Source organism: Rana temporaria, chromosome 9, assembly GCF_905171775.1.
Source record: "Rana temporaria chromosome 9, aRanTem1.1, whole genome shotgun sequence".
In the NCBI taxonomy this organism is placed as follows: Eukaryota; Metazoa; Chordata; class Amphibia; order Anura; family Ranidae; genus Rana; species Rana temporaria.
The window spans coordinates 14,736,693-14,759,593 of NC_053497.1; the positions used below are offsets into that span (position 1 = coordinate 14,736,693).

The following is a 22,901-nucleotide window of genomic DNA, read 5'->3' on the forward strand; positions in this document are numbered from 1 at the left end:
CTAAATGTGCGCCCACCCTAAGCCGGCGTAGGCAAGTTACGTCAGCGGGGTGAAGCCTGTTTTTAGGCGCATCTTAGTTTGTGGGTCTGGCGCACAGATACGACGGCGCACATTTGAACTTACGTCGGCGTAACTTGTTATACGTCGGCATAAGTGCTTTGTGAATCTGGGCCATAGTACCTGCTGGTTGAACGGAAAAAAACGGATTAATGTATGGGCTCGTTAAGGCTTACTGACAGAATGTGGAAGAAATGGGGAGGGTCTAGTGAGGACTGAACTGACTAGCACTAAAAAGGAGGGGAGGACACAGAGAGATAACAAAATAACAAATCACTTAATTAATCATATTGTGCCTGCTGGTTGAAAAAAAAAAAAAAGATTAATGTATGGGCTCGTTAAGGCTGACTGAGTCAACATGGAAGAAATGGGGAGGGTTTATCCAGAACTGAACTAACTAGCACTAAACAGGAGGGGACGATGGAGGGAGAGACACCAAATTACAGTAAACATATTGTAGTGGCCCAAAACTGCCACTAGATGTCAGCATATAACAGAATAATAGGCAATCCATGTGGAAGCGGAAGCGGGTGGCTGTCAAAACCAGGTGCCTGACCCCCCAAAAGTGGAACTTTCTCTTTTGGGGGAATAGTCAGGTAGGAACGGATGGGATGGTAATTTTCAATTCAGACTCCAAAATGTTCAGAAGGCTCCTCCCTTCTGGCACGCTGTCCTTGAAATGATCATTACCTGAGTTATAGGTACAGATCCCTCTTCAATAATGTTTACAGTCCCTTTCTCTAGATCCATGCAGTCCACGATGGTGAATTTATAGTCGTTCTTCCGTATCTCATCAAGAAGGATTCCATCAACCTGAAAACAAAGGCGAAATTTTTTACATTTTTTAAAGGCCAAGGCAGCAAAGCATTTATACTGAGAGTTAAACTCAACAGTTTTACTCTTTTCTTTTTAAGAGTCCAGAGTTATTAAAAATAATGTAAAAATTATAAAAAAAAAAAGAGAGAGAGAAAATGGGGACCATTTTTCGGCACAAAAACAGATCCTGGTTTTGTAGTGACCTTGCCCTTTGCAGTTGTGTTACTAATACATTTGAAATAACTAGTAATCTTTCTCCAGATGCTGGTTGCTGGGAGGGTATTTAGTCCCTCCTCTACCATTACACTTCACTTTAGTGTTTTGCTTTGCTGGGTCAGATACTGCCTGACATTTATCCTGCTTCTGCTCTTGTCCTGCATACCCTCGTTCCTGATCCCAGTCCTGGTTTCCACCCTCCTCCTCTCCTCCCTCCCTTACGCGTTACGTGGAGTGGCGTGACCAGCCACGTAACGCGTAAGGGAGGGAGGAGAGCCGTTGGTGACGTCATCCCCGCTCTCGGCCGCGAGGAGGAGGGTGGAGGAGTTTGTATTATTCTTATGCTGTTCGTTTTCTACAAAATGTGAGTGCTTATGTTATTGAATAAATCACTTTTTTTAAATAATACTCCACTATGAAGCCTATTTTTGTTTTTGCATCTTCCATTGGGGGCCATGCATCCTCATTGAGAGCTACATAAACATCGCCAGCTTGGAAGTTTAAAGTGATCGATCCGTGTTATACCGTGATTGTGAGCTGCTGCCTTATATTATTGGGAGGCTTTAAATACAAGCCAGCTGAGGTGAGAGGCTGGTGAGAACGGGGGTCACTTGGAGTGGAGCACTTGTCAGTTTGCGGTGGATTTCTTTGTCACTTTGCACTTCAGGAATTTTATGGACACTGTCATCGATTTTTTTGCATGAGATTGGACTTTTATTCATATAAATATTTTAACCACTTGCCGACCTCCTCATGTAAATATACGTCAGCAGAATGGCACGGACAGGCACATGTACGTACCGGTACGTCCTCTGCTTGACGTGGGTCGGGGTTCCAATCGGGACCCCCCCCCCCCCCCGTACATGCGGCGGTCGGCAAGCCTCGCGGAGCGATCCGGGACGACGGCGCGGCTATTCGTTTATAGCCGCCCCGTCGCGATCGCTCCCCGGAGCTGAAGAACGGGGAGAGCTGTATGTAAACACGGCTTCCCCGTGCTTCACTATGTCGGCGCATCGATCGAGTGATCCCTTTTATAGGGAGACTCGATCGATGATGTCAGTCCTACAGCCACACCCCCCTACACTAGTAAACACACACAAAGTGAACCCTAAATGTTACAGCGCCCCCTGTGTTTAACTCCCAAACTGCAACTGTCATTTTCACAATAAACAATGCAATTTAAATGCATTTTTTGCTGTGAAAATGACAATGGTCCCAAAAATGTGTCAAAATTGTCCGAAGTGTCCGCCATAATGTCGCAGTCACGAAAAAAATTTGCTGATCGCCACCATTAGTAGTAAAAAAAATAAAATAAATAAAAATGCAATAAAACTATCCCCTATTTTGTAAACGCTATAAATTTTGCGCAAACCAACCGATAAACGATTATTGCGATTTTTTTTTACCAAAAATAGGTAGAAGAATACGTATCGGCCTAAACTGAGGAAAAAAAAAATGTATATATGTTTTTGGGGGATATTTATTATAGCAAAAAGTAAAAAATATTGAATTTTTTTCAAAATTGTCGCTCTATTTTTGTTTATAGCGCAAAAAATAAAAACCGCAGAGGTGATCAAATACCACCAAAAGAAAGCTCTATTTGTGGGGAAAAAAGGACGCCAATTTTGTTTGGGAGCCACGTCGCACGACCGCGCAATTGTCTGTTAAAGCGACGCAGTCCCGAACTGTAAAAACCCCTTGGGTCTTTAGGCAGCATATTGGTCCGGGGCTTAAGTGGTTAAGGAACACTATCTTGGATATTTTCACACATTGCATGAAGATTTTTTGTGGTTACTGTGTTATATTGCATTTCTTTGCACATCCTTAAGAATTTTTTTGCATTATTAGTTGCACTATTTTTTAATACTAGATGCACTTTTTTATGCACATTGTTATAAAACTATTCTTTACATAATTTATATATTCATAATTATTACTGGTATTCATATTATTTGCACTATTATTTACATTATTCTGTCAATGTATTGGATTTGCGTATTTTACAATCAACGCATTGGTTAAATTAGTAAGCGCCCCAACACCCCCCCCCCCCCCCCCCCCCATTATTTACATTATACCTATTGTATATGGTCAGTTTTTTTGGTAAGGCTTTCTGTTAGTTAGGTTGCTAGTTCGGCATTTTGATTATATAGTTATGGTTCACTTGTATCTTCACAATTGCCGTTTCCCATTTCCTGGTGTTTGGATGGATTTTGGTTTCACTGTACACAGTCTGGTCCCAGTTTCCTAAGTGTAGCCATGCAAATATGGCCATCCCTGCTGCCGATTCCTGATAATGGCTGGGGGACGGCCCCCTACACACAGGGCCGGATTTGCTCTCCCTGGCGCCCCAAGGCCAGGTTCCGCAATGCACCCCCTCCCTGTCAACCGAATCACCCCCCCCCCCCCCCCAAATCAACGGAGAATGGCAACCGGATGGCAGGGGCGGCAAGGTTAGTTCAAATATTTTTTGTTTGTTTTTTTTACTTTTTATTTATTTGTAGCTTGTCGTTTACTTTTTTTTATTTTTGTATAATTTTCTTATTATTTTTCTTATTATTTTTCTTATTCTTTAACTTTTAATCATTTTTCTATTTTATTAATTTAATTATTATTTCTTATTAAATTTTCTTTTTTTTTTTTTTAATTCCGCTTAACTTCATTGCTATCACACAGGAGAAAACAATTCCATGTGTGATAGTAATTGAAGGTGACAGGTTCTCTTTATTGACCCTGTCACCTCCAAATCAGGAATCCTAGCACTGTGCTAGAACTCCAGTCACAGCTGAGATTATAAGAGCACAGCTCACCCCTCTCACTGTGTACATCAGCGGCAGGGACAGGAGACAGACTCGGCGGCCGGGGGGAGGACGGAGTCCTGTAGACAGAACCAGCAGAGAGAGGTATGTGGGGGGGGGGAGGGGACGGACGGACTGCAGCACACATTTTACAAGTGATTTTGGCGACATTGCTGCAATCACTTGTTAACGAGCGAGCGGATTCCCCCACACTACATTTAGTCCTGCTAGAAAGCAATTTGCCGCCCTTAACTGTATGTTCCGGGCGTCAGGGGACTCCATGCCGCTGCCGCCCCTCCGCGCCCTGCCGCCCCGAGGCCTGGCCTCGGTGGCCTTGTGGGAGATCCGGGCCTGCATACACATTGTCGTGGGCTTGAGGCTTTCCATCACGACGCAGGGGAAAAAAAAAGAAGATGTCTCATTCGGCAAGCAACGCTGCCTACTAATGCGCCCTACAGAAGTGAGTAAGGCCACACTGCAACTGAACTGCAACCATGTTTAATGGACGCAGTTCAGTGGAGAGGGATCTCGTGTGAGATTTGCAGGGAGCCAGCATATCACCTCCTTATCGTCTGCTAACTATGAGCCATCCACTGCTGCTGACAAAGTGAATTAGGAATAGTGTGGTGGGTTGATTGATTCAGCTTGTTGCAGGGAGGTAGCTTTAGTAAGCAGAGCAAGAGGGTCATCTCTGTGGGCATACCTCCCAACTTTTCAACTTCAGAATGAGGGACAAATGAGCATACCCTCAAACGAAGTTGTTGAGCGGGGGGGGGGGGGGGTCCACGGATCAAAATTGTTGAAGGGGGGGGTCCATGGGTCAGAGTTGTTGAGCGGGGGGGCGCGCGGATCAAAGTTTTTGAGCAGGGGGGGTCCGTGGATCAAAGTTGTTGAGCGGGGGGGGCACGGATCAGAGTTGTTGTGCGGGGGGGGGTTTTGTTGATCAGATTTGTTGAGAGGGGGGAACGCGGGATTTAAGCGGGATTTTCCGCGAACCTCGGGACCACGGAATTTAGCCCGAATCACGGTAATCGCGGGGGGGGCGCAAATTCGCAGGACAATAGCACTGCACAAGGGACAACGGGATTTAAAGCGAATCGCGGGACATTCCCGTGAAATCCAGGACGGTTGGGAGGTATGTCTGTGGGTTATGAATATTTATCTGAACCAACCAATCCTTGAGTAGCTAAGCTCAAAGGTATGGCTTGGGGAGATGATAAATGCTAGAGAGTGCCATCCAGAACTCTAGAGGAGGCTTGTGTGAACAATTGCTGTCCGAGCCAGGCCTTTAGAAGGAGCCATGTTGCCAGGACCTGAGCCACCTGCTGGTGACACTGTTGTTTTGGGAGCCGAAGAGCGCAGTTCTGGTGGCCACCAGCAAATGTCTCCCAGCAGCCAGCTTGTCCTAGTAATTAGGCTCAACCTAATACTGATAAATATGTAAAAAAAACATATGCGCTACTAAAGGTAAAATAGTTTTGATAAGTTTTGATAAGTTCTGCAACCATTCAATAGTGAACGTAAACACTAATGCCGCGTACATACGATCGGATTTTCCGTCGGAGAAACCTTGGGTGGTTTTTTTTTTACGGAATTCCGCTCAAGCTTGGCTTGCATACACACGGTCACACAATAGTTCTCTGAACTTTCGACCGTCAAGAACACGGTGAAGTACAACACTACGATGAGCCGAGAAAATTAAAGTTCAATGCTTCTGAGCATGCGTCGAATTATTTTCGGAATTGCTACAGACGAACGGAATTTCAGATAGGATTTTTTTCCATCTGAAAATTTAAGAACCAGCTCTCAATCTTTTGTTTGTTCCGTTCAAAAGCTCACATCGGACCTTTGCTGTCAGAATTTACGATCGTGTGTATGACGCATTAAAGTTAAATAAAATAGAGTGGGAATGGTGCCCTTCTTCCAATTATCCTTATAATATTTAGACCATACAAGAAGTAAACAAACAGACAAAATGCAGAGTCCTTGTATACAGTGGGGTAGATTCAGGTAGGGGAGCGCACTGCTACGACGGCGCAGCGCACCGTTTTTACGCTACGCCTCCGTAAATTACTGGAGCTACGCTTCATTCAAGAAGCATTTGCTCTGTAATTTGCAGCGGCGTTTCGTAAAAGGGGCCAGCGTAAGCACGCGTAATTTAAATGATCCCGTAGGGGGGCGTGGGTCATTAAAATTAGGCGCGTTCCCGCGCCGAACATACTGCGCATGCTCCGTCAGGAAAATTTCCCGACGTGCATTGCGGTAAATGACGTCACAAGGACGTCATTTGCTTCGACGTGAACGTAAATGGCATCCAGCACCATTCACGATTCACTTACGCAAACAACGCAAATTTCGAAAATTGCGACGCGGGAACGACATGTATACTTACCATTGGCTGCGCCTCCTAATAGCAGGAGCAGCCTTACGACGAAAGCGACGAACGCAAATGACGTAAAACACGACCGCCGGGCGCACGTATGTTTGTGAATCGGCGTGAGTATGCAATTTGCACCATTCCCACACAAAATAACGAAATACGTCTTCCATAACTCTCCTCACCTATTTGATTACTGCAATTAATGGTAAAAATATCCAAGTGACTGGAGCCCGAGGTTGGTCCATGAGCTGTAGCAATGGGGCCGTGAGGGAGAACACCTTTTTTTTTTTAAATTCATTGGCCCAGATTCAAGTAGAATTGCGCGATATTTGCGGGGGAGCAGGGCAACGATTTTGCCCTGCGCCCCCGCAAATATTTTGCGCTGCCCTCGATTCACGGAGCAGTAGCTCCGTGAATTGCGAGGGCGCGCCGGCAAATTTGCCCGGCGTAAGCGCGCGCAAGTTAAATGATCCCGCCGTGGGCGGGAATCATTTAAATTAGGCGCGCTCCCGCGCCGAGCATACAGCGCATGCTCCATCGGGAAACTTTCCCGACGTGCATTGTGGCAAATGACGTCGCAAGGACGTCATTTGCTTCTAAGTGAACGTGAATGGCGTCCAGCGCCATTCACGTTTCACTTACGCAAACGCCGTGAAATTCTAATTTCACGGCGCGGGAAGGCCGGCTATACTTTAGCATTGGCTGCCCCTACTATTAGAAGGGGCAGCCTTGCGCTAAAAGTAGCCGTACGGAAACTCCGTACCTGGCTTGCGCGGGGCCCGCGCAAGCTTGTGAATCAGTGGTAGTATGCAATTTGCATACTACACGCTGATACACAATGGGAGCGCCCCCTAGAGGCCCCCGCAAGAATGCAGCCTAAAATCTGCAAGGCATAAGAGCCTTATGCCGCGCAGATTTTAGCCTGCAGTCGGTGTAACGAGGTTCCTGAATCAGAAGCACTCGTTACACCGGAGCAAGTAAGCACTTGCGCTGCGTAACCTATGGTTGCGCGGGCGCAAGTGCTTCTTGAATCTGGGCCATTGTAGTTAAAAGAAGCATTCCTGGTGCCAATATAGCAGCATGCTGTTACATGTATGCCTCCATAGAGTGGTGCCAGGAAAGGAAAATGATGGTAAATATTTATTACAAGTTTCCATTTTCCTGGCACCAACATGGCAGCATACATGTGGTCGTATGGTGCTAGGGACTAGGACCAGGAAAGAAAATTTACAGTAAATATTTGATACAATTTTTATATTTTTTTATTTTTTATTTTATTTTTTTATATTTACCTATTTTTGTATTTCTCAGGAGCCATTTCAAGCAACTTTTTAAAACAACCAAAAACCTCCATTATTTTGTCTTCCCAAAAGTGGCAAAATCTCGTGATTTTCATTGAAATGTTAGGAGAAGGCAACATTTCAGTTTTGTTCCTGCCTAGTAGCCCTCTAATAAATCTGTATCTCTAACTGTAGCATTTTACTCTAAATATAATTAGCCGGATTCAGAAAGACTTACGACGGCGTAAGTCCAAATGCGCGCTGTCGTATATTTAAGCGTATTCTGGAAACCAGATACGCTTAAATTTGGCCAACATACGACCGACGCAAGTCTCTTACGCCGTCCTATCTTATGTGCATATTTACGATGGCCGCTAGGGGCGTGTACGTGGATTTACGCGTCGAATATGTAAATGGGAAAGATACGCCTATTCACGAACGTACGTACGCCCGTCGCAGTAAGATACGCCGTTTACGTAAGACATACACCGGCGTAAAGATAAACCACCAAAAAGATGGCACAGCCCATGCAATGTATGGACGACAGAACAGCCGTCGTATTTTACGCTGTTTGCCTAAGCGTACGTGAATGGGGCTGGGCGTAGGTTACGTTCGCGTCGAAAGCATTGAGCCGACGTCGTAATTAGGGTTGTCCCGATACCACTTTTTTAGGACTGAGTACAAGTACCGATACTTTTTTTCAAGTAGTCGCCGATACCGAATACCGATACTTTTTTTAAATGTGTCCCCAAATGCAGCCATTGTCCCCCCCATATACAGCCATTGTCCCCCCACATATATGCAGCCATTGTCTCCCCCATATCCAGCCATTGTCCCCCCACATATATGCAGCCATTGTCTCCCCCATATCCAGCCATTGTCTCCCATATACAGCCATTGTCCCCCCCATATACAGCCATTGTCCCCCATATGCAGCCATCGTCTCCCCCATATACAGCCATTGTCTCCCATATGCAGCCATTGTCTCCCCCATATCCAGCCATTGTCTCCCATATACAGCCATTGTCTCCCATATACAGCCATTGTCCCCCATATGCAGCCATTGTCCCCCATATGCAGCCATTGTCCCCCCCATATACAGCCATTGTCCCCCCCATATACAGCCATTGTCCCCCCCATATACAGCCATTGTCTCCCATATGCAGCCACCATCTCCCCCATATACAGCCATTGTCCCCCATATGCAGACAGTGTCCCCCCCATATACAGCCATTGTCTCCCATATGCAGCCATTGTCTCCCCCATATCCAGCCATTGTCTCCCATATACAGCCATTGTCTCCCATATGCAGACATTGTCCCCCATATGCAGCCATCGTCTCCCCCATATGCAGACATTGTCCCCCATATGCAGACATTGTCCCCCATATGTAGCCATTGTCCCCCCCATATACAGCCATTGTCTCCCATATGCAGCCACCGTCTCCCCCATATACAGCCATTGTCCCCCATATACAGCCATTGTCCCCCATATACAGCCATTGTCCCCCATATACAGCCATTGTCTCCCATATACAGCCATTGTCCCCCATATGCAGACATTGTCCCCCATATACAGCCAGTGTCCCCCATATGCAGACAGTGTCCCCCCCATATACAGCCATTGTCTCCCATATGCAGCCACCGTCTCCCCCATATACAGCCATTGTCCCCCATATACAGCCATTGTCTCCCATATACAGCCATTGTCCCCCATATGCAGACATTGTCCCCCATATACAGCCATTGTCCCCCATATGCAGACAGTGTCCCCCCCATATACAGCCATTGTCTCCCATATGCAGCCATCGTCTCCCATATGCAGACATTGTCCCCCCCATATACAGCCATTGTCTCCCATATGCAGCCATCGTCTCCCATATGCAGCCATCGTCCCCCATATGCAGACATTGTCCCCCCCATATACAGCCATCGTCTCCCATATGCAGCCATCGTCTCCCATATGCAGCCATCGTCTCCCCCATATCCAGCGATGTCCCCCTTACCTGTGTCTCGCTGCCGCCGAGCGCCGACTGGTAATACGCGCGGGAACATAACAGCTAAAGCTGTAATGATTCGCGCTACGTATAGACACTCCCCCTTGCTCGGGATTGGACAGTTCACCCGAGCAAGGGGGAGTGTCTATGCGCGATGCGAATCATTACAGCTATTCAAAGCTGTAATGTTCCCGCGCGTATTACACAGTCGGCGGCAGCGGGGATGGCGGCGGATCGCGACGGATTGCGGCTTCGGTGGCGGCGGTCGGCGGCGGCGGCTGGCGGGAGGCGACGGGGGTGGCAAGTATTCTATTTGTGTATCGGGGCGGGGTATCGGCGTCTGAGTACCGCCGAAAAAACTCGGAATTGGTCCCGATACCGATACTAGTATCGGTATCGGGACAACCCTAGTCGTAATGTAGGGAGTATTTGCGACGTGATTCTGAGCATGCGCGCGCATGCGCCGTACGAACGGCCCTCATTTACATGGGGTCACGGTTAACCCCGCCTACTTTGAATTAGGCGGGGTTACGCCGGCCCATGTGCGCTATGCCGACGTAACTTACGGAGCAAGTGCTTTGTGAATACTGGGCCAGATTCAGGTAGAATCGCGGCGGCGTAACGTATATACGTTACACCGCCGCAATTTTTCATCGCAAGTGCCTGATATACCAAGCACTTGCGTGAAAAATTACGCCGGCGGCCTCCGGCGTAAGCCCGCGTAATTTAAATGGGCGTGTGCCATTTAAATTAGGCGCGCTCCCACGCCGGACCTACTGCGCATGCTCCGCTTCGAAATTCCCGCCGTGCTTTGCGCGCAGTGACGTCATTTTTTCGACCGGCGACGCGCGTAGCGTAATTCCGTATTCCCGGACGGCTTACGCAAACGACGTGAATTTTTAAATTTTGACGCGGGAACGACGGCCATACTTTATACAGCAATACGTTTGCTGTGTAAAGTTAAGGCACCAAAAACGACGACTAACTTTGCGACGGGAAACTAGACTAGCGGCGACGTAGCGAACGCGAAAATCCGTCGTGGATCGCCGTAACTCCTAATTTGCATACCCGACGCTGGTTTACGACGCAAACTCCCCCCAGCGGCGGCCGCGGTACTGTATCCTAAGATCCGACAGTGTAAAACAATTACTATGTTATCACTATCACTATGTTACGTCGGCGTAGTGCAAATGGGATGCGTTACTTCGGCTTAAACATACGCCACTCTACCTGAATCCGGCTAAATGTTGGAAAGTATTTGCCAGTCAGCCTGCCAATTATTTACAGCTTAGACTTGACACCTTCGAATGACGGTCTAAAAATGTGACAATGTTTTTGTACATTACCTTTGCTGGAAATTTTGGAATGCTAAGGTCCGGTATCATTTGTGACCCGTGTGTCTTTTTTCCCAATGAACGGACAGCAATAGGACCCACCTGTATATAAGGAAACAAGAAAACGGTTAGTAAGTGGGCATTTCCATAGAACATTTACTGAACTGTATTAAATTGTTAACCACGTCAGCCCCGGAAGAATTTACCCCCTTCCTGAACAGAGCACTTTTTTGCGATTCGGCACTGCGTCGCTTTAACTGACAATTGCGCGGTCGTGCGATGTTGCACCCAAACTAAATTGATGTCCTTTTTCCCCCCACAAGTAGAGCTTTCTTTTGGTGGTATTTGACTACCTCTGCGTTTTTTATTTTTTGCGCTATAAACAAAAGATTAGAGAGGAAGCATGAACCCAAGATTCCCCAGGGCGCGGAGTCTAAGACCCAGCTTTGTGTTCACCAGAGCCTCTAGTGGTGAGGATGGCCTTCGCCGCAGCTGGATCCAGGTCGCGACCCCTGGGTTCCCCCTAGGTCACGCTCCGCAGGGAGAGATGGGAAGCAGCAAGCAGGACAAGCGGTAGTGATGGGTAAGCCGAGGTCAGGGCAACAGGCAGACAAGGGTAACCAAGGGACAGGCAAAAGGTCAGGATCACAGGCAAACAGGAGAAGTCAGGGACGAGCCAAAAACGGTACACAGGAAGGTAAACGTAGCACACTGCAGACAGGAACTAAAGCTAACAACACGGTTGAACAGCAAAGCAGACTAGCAGTGCAGTGGTTAATATAGGCTTCCTGGGATGGCCTGGGGTGGAGCAATACAGGGAGGAAGGTGATAAAAGACAGTCAGAAGGAGGGTCAGGCCTCTAATGAACACATGGAGATCAGGTAAGCTGCCAGACTCTATTGCATATCCATGACACTATCATAGGAAATAAGTACCTTATTTTCCGGCGTATAAGATGACTTTTTAACCCCTTTAAGAAGATTTTAAAGTCAGGGGTTGTCTTATACGCCGGTAACCTAACATCCCTTACCTTATCCTAAGACATGCAGAATCGCGGCCATCCATTTTTCAAAGCCGCGCCTCCTACTTCTTCTGTTCCGTGATAGGCGTAACACTCAGCTTCCCAGGAGACACTTAGGTATATTCAGGTACATGGGTGCAAACTTGCGGCAGCGTAGCTTAGCCTGTTTAGGCTACGCCGCCGTAAGTTAGCAAGGGAATTACATGATTCTCAATGTACTTGCCTGCTAATATACGGCGGCGTAGCCTAAAGCGGGCGGGCGTAAGGGCGCCGAATTCAAATGTGTGGAAGGGGGGCGTCTTTAATGCTAATCAGGCTTGACCTTACGTTTTTGAAGTTTTTTTATTACTGCGCATGCGCCGGGCGCCTACATTACCCAGTGCGCATCGCGGCTAAGTACGCCGCACGGGCCTATTGATTTCGACGTGGACGTAAATTCCGATTCGCGGACGACTTACGCAAACGACGTAAAAAATTTGAATCTCGCGGCGGGAATGGCGGCCATACTTTAACATTGTTATTCCACCTAATAGATGGAATAACTTTAGGCCTGCTAATGTCTTACGGAAACGGCGTAAAACTACTGCGGCGGCCGGGTGTACATTCGTGAATTGGCGTATCAACTCATTTGCATATTCTACGCTGATCACAATGGAAGCGACACCTAGCGGCCATCCGAAATATTGCAATCTAAGATAGGACGGCGCAAGCCGTCGTATCTTAGATATGTTTAAGCGTATCTCTGTTTGAGCATACACTTAAACATAGGTCGGCGTAGATTCTGAGTTAGGTCGGCTTATCTACTGATAAGCCGGCCTAACTCTTTCTGAATCTACCTAACTGTGTTTAGTGTCCGCCTATCACGGAGGCCCTCTCGTCCTCGGACGAGAGGGCCTCTGTGATAGGCGAACACTGAACACAGTGCCTCCTGGGAAGCTGAGTGTTCCGCCTATCATGGAATAGAAGAAGTAGGAGGCGCGGCTTTTGAAAAACGGATGGCCGCGATTCTGCATGTCTTAGGATAAGGTAAGGGATCATCAAGACACAGTCAGGCATGTCATAAGGGAACAGCGAATCTGGCATGTAATGGGGCACAGTGAGTCTGGCATGTAATGGGGCACAGTGAGTCTGGCATGTAATGGGGCACAGTGAGTCTGGCATGTAATGGGTTACAGTGAGGCATGTAGTGGCACAGTCTGGCATGTAATGGTGGCACCGTGAGGCGAGGCATGACTAGTAGGAAGGGGGTAGTCTTATACGGCGAGTATATCCCAAAACTAACATTTTAGCTGGAAAATTAGGGGGTCGTCTTATACACCCAGTCGTCTTATACACCGGCAAATACAGTATGCTCCTCATCGTCATCTAGTGGCCATCATGCAGCATTTTCCCCATGATGTCCTTCATTTTTTTTAAAGTGAATATTTGGAGAAAAAAAAAAAAAGATTAGGGTATCTTCAATAATTTAGATCAAAAATTCTAAGAAAATACAAACAAATCTTTATCTAGAAGCGTGTAGGTGTAACCATTAGACCACTTTAGGAATTAATCATATACTGTATAAACTCCAGCCATGTTTCTAATATTTTCTTCTATCAACAGAAGCAAAAAAAAAAAAAAATGGTCCAAGTGTGTTTACATTGTATCAGTATCAATGTGCCTCTTGAGGATGAAGATGAATAGTCAGGGCCAGATTCACGTAGATCTTCGGCGGCGTAATGTATCTCATTTACGTTACGCCGCCGCAAGTTTCACGGGCAAGTGCTTGATTCACAAAGCACTTGCCTGTAAAGTTGCGGCGGCGTAGCGTAAATCCCCCGGCGCAAGCCCGCGTAATTCAAATCAGCCGGGTAGGGGGCGTAGAGCATTTAAATTAGGCGCGTTCCCGTGCCGAACCTAATGCGCATGCGCGTCCCTAAAATTTCCCGACGTGCATTGCGCTAAATGACGTCGCAAGGAAGTCATTGGTTTCGACCTGAACGTAATTGACGTCCAGCCCTATTCACGGACGAGTTACGCAAACGACGTTAAATTTCAAAATTTCAATGTGGGAACGACGGCCATACTTAACATAGGATACGCCACCTAGGGAGCATGTTTATCTTTATGCCGCGTATCGCTTACGGAAACGGTGTATCTTTACTGCGACGGGCAAGCGTACGTTCGTGAATCGGCGTAACTACTCATTAGCATATTCTACGCCGACCTCAATGGACGCGCCACCTAGCGGCCAACGTAAATATTGCACCCTAAGATACGACGGCGCATGTCTACTGATACGCCGGCGTAACTCTTTGTGAATCTGGCCCTCAATCTTTATATGAACCTTGGAAGAACTTCCAGAAGATCATAAGAAAAGACAACGGTATACAAATTATAGAGTCTTTACTTTATTTACTTTTATTGTGCAATAAATGAACTAATAGTATGTTTCAAATACAAACAGGTACTAAAGTTCTCATACAGACTAGTCAAAAATGATTAAAGCAGCCACATAGGTCATGACACATAGGACAGGAGGAAGAACAGTCATCCCCACTGCAATGTCAATAATATAATTGCTTAACTGACAGTCTTGGAGGGTGATGACATATAAGGCAAAGACGTATAATTCTTATTAGCAAAAGCAAAGTGTGTGGCAAAAATCCCACCATGGCATCAATGTACCACAGAACTTCTGAAGATGTGTCCTTAATCACTTAAGACCCGGACCTTTAGGCAGCTAAAGGACCCGGACAGTTTTTGCGATTCGCCACTGCGTCGCTTTAACTGACAATTGCGCGGTCGTGCGACGTGGCTCCCAAACAAAATTGGCGTCCTTTTTTTTCCACAAATAGAGCTTTCTTTTGGTGGTATTTGATCACCTCTGCGGTTTTAATTTTTTGCGCTATAAACAAAAATAGAGCGACAATTTTGAAAAAGATTCAATATTTTTTACTTTTTTCTATAATAAATATCCCCCAAAAATATATAAAACATTATTTTTTTTCCTCAGTTTAGGCCAATATGTATTCTTCTACCTATTTTTGGTAAAAAAAATCGCAATAAGCGTTTATCGATTGGTTTGTGCAAAATTTATAGCGTTTACAAAAAAGGGGATAGTTTTATTGCATTTTTATAATTTTTTTTTTTTTTTACTACTACTAATGGCGGCGATCAGCGATTTTTTTCGTGACTGCGACATTATGTCGGACACTTCGGACAATTTTGACACATTTTTGGGACCATTGTCATTTTCACAGCAAAAAATGCATTGTTTACTCTGAATATGACAATCGCAGTTTAGGAGTTAACCACAAGGGGGCGCTGAAGGGGTTAAGTGTGACCTCATTTGTGTTTCTAACTGTAGGGGGGTGTGGCTGTAGGTGTGACGTCATCGATTGTGTTTCCCTATAAAAGGGAACACACGATCGATGACAGCGTCACAGTGAAGAACGGGGAAGCCGTGTTTACACACAGCTCTCCCCGTTCTTCAGCTCCGGGGACCGATCGCGGGACTCCAGCGGCAATCAGGTCCGCGAGTCCCGCAGCCGCAGTCACGGAGCTTCAGACCGGGTTGCGTGCACGCGCCTGCGACACTGAGGCTGGGCTTAAAGAGCCACGTACATGTACGTGGATGTGCCCAGCCGTGCCATTCTGCCGACGTATATCGGCGTGAAGGGGTCCTTAAGTGGTTAATCAAAAGTTCGAGCAGATAGCACATCTGTTGAGGATTGTTCTTTTCCTGCAATATCTACAGGAGGTCATGACCTATGTGGTTACTCTAATCATTTTTAACTAGTCTGTATGAGAACTTTAGTACCTGTTTGCATTTGAAACATTCTATTAGTTCATTTATTGCACAATAAGAGTAAAGACTCTATAATTTGTATACAATGACGGTGGCTTTTCTTATGATCTTCTGGAAGTTCTTCCAAGGTTCATCCTCAAGAGGCACCTTGATACTGATCCAATGCAAACACACTAGGACCATTGTTTTGCATCTGTTGATAGAAGACAATTTTGGAAACACGGAAAAGTGGTCCAATGGCTACACCTACACGCTTCTAGGTAACGATTTTGTTGTATTTTGAAGTTTTGAACTGACTTTGATCTGCATGCACTTCAGACCACAGATCAGCCCCAATGCATAATTGTCAGACTTCATCTCAGCCCCAATACATGCACTTCAGACCTCATATCAACCCCAATGCATGCACTTCAGACCTGGGATCAACCCCAATGCATGCACTTCAGACATTGGATCAACCCCAATGCATGCACTTCAGACCTCATATCAACCCCAATGCATGCACTTCAGACCTGGGATCAACCCCAATGCATGCACTTCAGACATTGGATCAACCCCAATGCATGCACTTCAGACATTGGATCAACCCCAATGCATGCACATCAGATCTCAATCAGCCCCAATGCATGCACTTCAGACCTCAGATCAGCCACAATGCATAATTGTCAGACCTCATAAAGGGCCCCAATGCATGCACTTCAGACATTGGATCAACCCCAATGCATGCACTTCAGACCTGGGATCAACCCCAATGCATGCACTTCAGACCTGGGATCAACCCCAATGCATGCACTTCAGACCTGGGATCAACCCCAATGCATGCACTTCAGACCTCATATCAACCCCAATGCATGCACTTCAGACCTCATATCAACCCCAATGCATGCACTTCAGACCTCATATCAACCCCAATGCATGCACTTCACACCTCATATCAGCCCCAATACATGCACTTCAGACCTCATATCAGCCCCAATACATGCACTTCAGACCTCATATCAGCCCCAATACATGCACTTCAGACATTGGATCAACCCCAATGCATGCACTTCACACATCAGATCAGCCCCAATGCATGCACTTCACACATCAGATCAGCCCCAATGCATGCACTTCAGACCTTGGATCATCCACAATGCATGCACTTCAGACCTCAGATCAGCCCCAGCACAGGATACCATCTTACATGTGCAGACTGGATTCTTCTGCACCGCACACCAACATCTTCCATGGCCAGCGGGCTATCTGTAACATCAGGGAGGTTGATAAGCCAAGCATTGCCACTGAGAGTCTAACGCATTGTCAATTACAAGCATAGGAAGTGGGGGCCGGTGCAAACGGCATCACGTGCGAGTGTTGCCAAATCCTGATTTAGAGGACGTGTTGTTTTTTTCAGGGGGAAGTTTAGTTTAATTTATTATTTGTTTTATTGTACGCTGGGTGTGTTTAGACAGTATGGGCACCTTTTTGTTTGAAGGCTTGGGACATACCTCCCAACATTTTGAGATGGGAATGAGGGACACCTACTAGCAAACTTATGTAGGTATAAGACACGCCCCCAGTCACACCCCTTACATGAGAATGAACCAAGAAAAGGGTTAATTAAATCTACTAGGGCTTTTTTTTTTTTTTTTTACCCCTACTATTCCTTTTTATTGGCTTATAAAATTTACAAATGCAGCAATTTAGAATTTGGATGAAAGGTTTTGCACTGGGAAACACTTTTGAAAGATAAAAGGTGCATTTTATATACAACTTTATGGATCAGATCAAAATGAGGGACAAATGAGGAGTAAAGAGGGACAGATTATTGGTTAATATGTGCGGGGAACATTACAGCTTTCATTTGAATAGCTGTAATGATTCGCGCCGCGTATAGACACTCCCCCTTGCTCGGGTGAACTGTCCAATCCCGAGCAGCGCAGCGCAGGGCGAATCATTACAGCTGTTTAAAGCTGTAATGTTCCCCGCGCATATTAACCAGTGGGCGGCAGCGGGATGCAGGTAAGGGGGACATGGCTGGATATGGAGGGAGACAATGGCTGCATATGGGGGACATGGCTGGATATGGGGGGAGACATGGCTGGATATGGGGGGGGGAGACATGGCTGCATATGGGGGGAGACATGGCTGCATATGGGGGGGAGACATGGCTGCATATGGGGGGACATGGCTGGATATGGGGGGAGACATGGCTGGATATGGGGGGAAGACATGGCTGCATATGGGGGGAGACATGGCTGCATATGGGGGGACATGGCTGCATGGGGGGGGGATATGGGGGGAGACATGGCTGGATATGGGGGGACATGGCTGGATATGGGGGGGGGGACATGGCTGCATATGGGGGGAGACATGGCTGGATATGGGGGGACATGGCTGGATATGGGGGGGGGGCATGGCTGCATATGGGGGGAGACATGGCTGGATATGGGGAGACATGGCTGGATATGGGGGGAGACATGGCTGCATCTGTGGGGGGACATGGCTGCATTTGTGGGGGGACATGGCTGCATTTGGGGACACAATTAAAAAAAAGTATCGGTATTCGGTATCGGCGAGTACTTGAAAAAAAGTATCGGTACTTGTACTCAGTCCTAAAAAAGTGGTATCGGGACAACCCTAGTTAGAACCCTTGTCTCCCAAATAGAAAACGGAGGGCAAAACAAAAAAAAATTCCTTCCTTTGCTATTTTTCATATTTTTTAAAAGGTTGCCTTTCTACTTTAAGAAGCTAAACAACTGACACCAAACGGCATCTATACATCACTCACAATATTGATGATCTGTGTAGTAACTTCATAGTCAGATATATATAATGTTACACTCCTCGGGGACCCCAGTAGTGAAGAGCAGTCTGCAACTCCAAGGCTGTCCAGCCAGTTTCCTAATGGACACATAAAATAATACATTACTTTCAAAATTAATTATATTGTTTGTTTTTTTACATAAAAAAGATACTTTCACAACTGTTCACCCCATACTGGTCACATTTCAGCTACAGTCCTATCAATTCAGAAATCCCCTCATCATTACTTGCGGACATAATAAACATATTAGTATTTTCTTTCGCAGGACAAACAAAGCTTACTTGTCTTGTTTCTTAACCACTTAAGACCCGGACCTTTAGGCAGATAAAAGACCCGGACAGTTTTTGCGATTTGGCACTGCGTCGCTTTAACCACTTAACGCCCGCCTATTTACGTCCAAAGAATGGCTGGTACAGGCAGATGGGCGTGTATATATGCGTCCCTGCCTTCTAGCGGGTCGGGGGTCCGACCGGGACCCCCCTGTTGCGTGCGGTGGGCGGATTCACGTGGGGAGCGATCCGGGACGACGGCGCGGCTATTCGTTTATAGCCGCCCCGTCGCGATCGCTCCCTGGAGCTGAAGAACGGGGAGAGCCGTATGTAAACACGGCTTCCCTGTGCTTCACTGTGGCGGCTGCATCGATCGTGTGATCCTTTTTATAAGGGAGACTCGATCGATGATGTCAGACCTACAGCCACACCCCCTACAGTTGTAAACACACACTAGGTGAAACATAACTCCTACAGCGCCCCCTGTGGTTAACTCCCAAACTGCAACTGTCATTTTCACAATAAACAATGCAATTTAAATGTATTTTTTGCTGTGAAAATGACAATGGTCCCAAAAATGTGTCAAAATTGTCCAAAGTGTCCGCCATAATGTCGTAGTCACGAAAAAAATCGCTGATCGCCGCCATTAGTAGTAAAAAAAAAAATAATAAAAATGCAATAAAACTATCCCCTATTTTGTAAACGCTATAAATTTTGCGCAAACCAATCGATAAACGCTTATTGCGATTTTTTTTGCGCTATTTAAAATGCATTGTTTACTGTGAAAATGACAATTGCAGTTTGGGAGTTAACCACAAGGGGGCGCTGATGGGGTTATGTATGACCTCATCTGTGTTTCTAACTGTAGGGGGGTGTGGCTCTAGGTGTGACGTCATCGATTGTGGTTCCCTATATAAAGGAACACACGATCGATGACGGCGCCACAGTGAAGAACGGGGAAGCCGTGTTTACACACATCTCTCTCCGTTCTTCAGCTCCGGGGACCGATCGCGGGACTCCAGCGGCGATCGGGTCCCGCGGTCACGGAGCTTCGGACGCGGCTGGACACTTAAACAGGACGTAGCTGTACGTGCATGTGCCCAGCCGTGCCATTCTGCCGACGTATATGTGCAGGAGGCGGTCCTTAAATGGTTAAAAAAAAGTTTTTTTAAACTAGCATTTTTTTTTGTAGGATAAAGAAGGCTTACTTTTCACAAGATTTTCTCAAAGAATATTTTCTTTCCTGTGCATTCTATGGGCAAAAAAAGCCATAGAATGACAGAGCTTGAGATATTTTGCAAAGAAGAATGGGCAAGAATGTTGGTAGAGACATCCCCAAAAAGACTTGTAGCTGTAATTGCTAGTGTTGAGCAGAATACGCCATATTCGATTTCGCGATACATCACGAATATATAGCCGAATATTCGAGAAATATTCGCTAAATTCGAATATTCGTGATATTTTATCGAAATGAAATGTTTGCGAAATTTCGCTATTGCGAATGCGAAAATAATTGCGAAATTTCGACAACTGCGGTAGGAGCACTCTGATTGGCTCAGAATATTCGTGATATTTTATCGAAATTTCGCAAAATGCGAATGCGATATTTATTGCGGAATTTCGACAACTGCGGTAGGAGCACTCTGATTGGCTCAGAATATTCGTGATATTTTATCGAAATTTCGCAAAATGCGAATGCGATATTTATTGCGGAATTTCGACAACTGCGGTAGGAGCACTCTGATTGGCTCAGAATATTCGTGATATTTTATCGAAATTTCGCAAAATGCGAATGCGATATTTATTGCGGAATTTCGACAACTGCGGTAGGAGCACTCTGATTGGCTCAGAATATTTGTGATATTTTATCGAAATTTCGCAAAATGCGAATGCGATATTTATTGTGGAATTTCGACAACTGCTGTAGGAGAACTCTGATTGGCTCTGATGCAAAAGAAGGGCGGAGAAAATAATCGCGCAATATTCCTATTGCCGAATATTCGCATTGCGAATATTCGGCAATATAAAATGATCGCTTCAGCTACTCGGCCCAAGGTCTCTAATCATACCAGCAATGCTTTTAGACGTCGATGGAGATCTCTAGGATGTGATCTGTTCTAAAAATAAAATTGAAAAAATCCGAATATTCGGAATAGCGAATATTGACAGCGAAATTCGAAATATTCGCGAATACTCGAATATGCCATATTCGAGCCGAATATTCGCAATACGAATATTCGTGAGCAACACTAGTAATTGCAGAGAAAGGCGGTTCTACAAAGTATTGACTCCGGGGGGGCGCCATACAATACAAATGTACCCCCCCCTCCCACATATTTATAAAAAAAAAAAAATGTAGACATTTCTTTCTTCTTTTTTACGTGTAACAAAACAAACGCCATATAGACCAGAAATATGTGTACTTAAAGTGCAAACAATGCAAGACCCACTAATTTTACAGCAGCACACCCCAGAATAATAATAAACTCTAAAGCCTTTAAAAACGTGTGTTCAGCAGAGTTTGCACCGGCATCCCGTGTGCCTAAGGCCCCATGCACATAACACGCTGTTAAACGCGTGCTCAGAGGCAATTGGACACTTTTTTCAACTGCCCCTGAACACATTCAATGTTATCCTATGCGTCCAGTCTCGTTTATTGCCGTTTTTAGGCAGTTGCGCAAAAAACGTAAAACGCTGCAAAAATTGCGGCACAACGGGCGTTTCTAAACGCCGGTTTTAGCCTTTAAAAAACGTGTGTTCAGCAGAGTTTGCACCGGCGTCCTGTGTGCATGGGGCCTAAATGTAATTTGTAAAGAACCTTGCTTGAGCTTGGTGGTATTATAAAAGGAAAAATTATAGAATACATTTTGCACAATTTTTCTTTTTTTTTTTCTTTTACAGTTGCGCTCAAAATGCATATTGGTATAACAAAAATATTTTTTGCCCATAGATGGCACAGGGAAATTCAATTTTATCTTATTTTGTTTTAAGCTTTCACTTCATTTTTTTATTTATTTTTATTTTGTTCATTGTTTTTAAGGTGTAGCAAAAACAAATACCATCTAAAACAAGTATACAGTATGTGTACAAAAAAAATGCAAGGCCCACCTATTTTACAGCATCCCACCCCAGAATAATAATAATATTAATATAAATTTTAAAAATAAAAATCGCTAAGTGAAAGCCTAAAGTGGTTGTAAACCCACATTTTTGACCTTTGCCTACAGGTAAGCCGATCAACAACCATGCCATATGACCAATCGGCGGCACCCTACCCCCCACTCAACAACTTTGTTCGGGCAGCGGAACCCCCCCAGCTCAACAACTCAGGTTGGCCCGCTCTCAACAAGTTCGGTTGGTCGGCGGATCCACTACCGCCCCCCCGCTCAACAACTTCGGTCAGGCCCTTCTCGGCTCCAGGGGGCCCCTTTAACACTCAAGCCCAGGGGCCCCCACCACCCCAAGTCCGGCCCTGGTCACAGGGCCCAAAAGCCCAAAGCAGCTGTCTCATGCTTGCCAACTATCCCAGTTTACATTCCCTTGTCCCTTGAAGTTTTAGTCCTTCGCTGTGTCCTGATATCTCGGTGTGAAGTGCTGCTACTAATTCTGCCCAGCTCTGCCCTATTGTTGTGTACAGATGACTCACCTGCAGACCCTGGGCCGGATTCAAAAAGAGATACGACGGCGTTTCTCCTGATACGCCGTCGTATCTCCTTATACGCCGTCGTATCTCTGAGTTCGGACGGTCGTATCTATGCGCCTGATTCATAGAATCAGGTTCCGCATAGATCTCCCTAAGATCCGACAGGTGTAAGTGACTTACACCGTCGGATCTTAGGCTGCAATTCCAGGCTGGCCACTAGGTGGCGCTTCCGTATTATTACGTGAGGAATATGCAAATGAGGAGTTACGCCGTTTCAGAAACGAACGACCGCCCGGCGCTTTTTTTTTACGTCGTTTGCGTTCGGCTTTTTCCGGCGTATAGTTACCCCTGCTATGTGAGGGCTAGCTAATGTTAAGTATGGCCGTCGCTCGCGAATACGGATGGACGTAATTTACGTTCACGTCGAAAGCAATGACGTTTTGTGGCGGATTTTCGAGCATGCGCACTGGGATGTTTTCAAGAACGGCGCAT

The 22,901-nt window shown here is 46.0% G+C and overlaps 1 protein-coding gene across 1 annotated transcript in view; it reads right to left on the reverse strand.

Moving 5' to 3' along the window:
• LOC120913121 overlaps positions 1–22,901 on the reverse strand; it is a 68,990-nt gene that overhangs the window by 13,385 nt on the left and 32,704 nt on the right. Inside the window, exons 6-8 of the mRNA XM_040322840.1 lie at positions 18,462–18,574; positions 10,890–10,979; positions 748–870 (exon numbers count right to left, since the gene is read on the reverse strand). Of these exons, the coding sequence (XP_040178774.1) occupies positions 748–870; positions 10,890–10,979; positions 18,462–18,574 (326 nt within the window). The remainder of the gene's footprint in view (positions 1–747; positions 871–10,889; positions 10,980–18,461; positions 18,575–22,901) is intronic.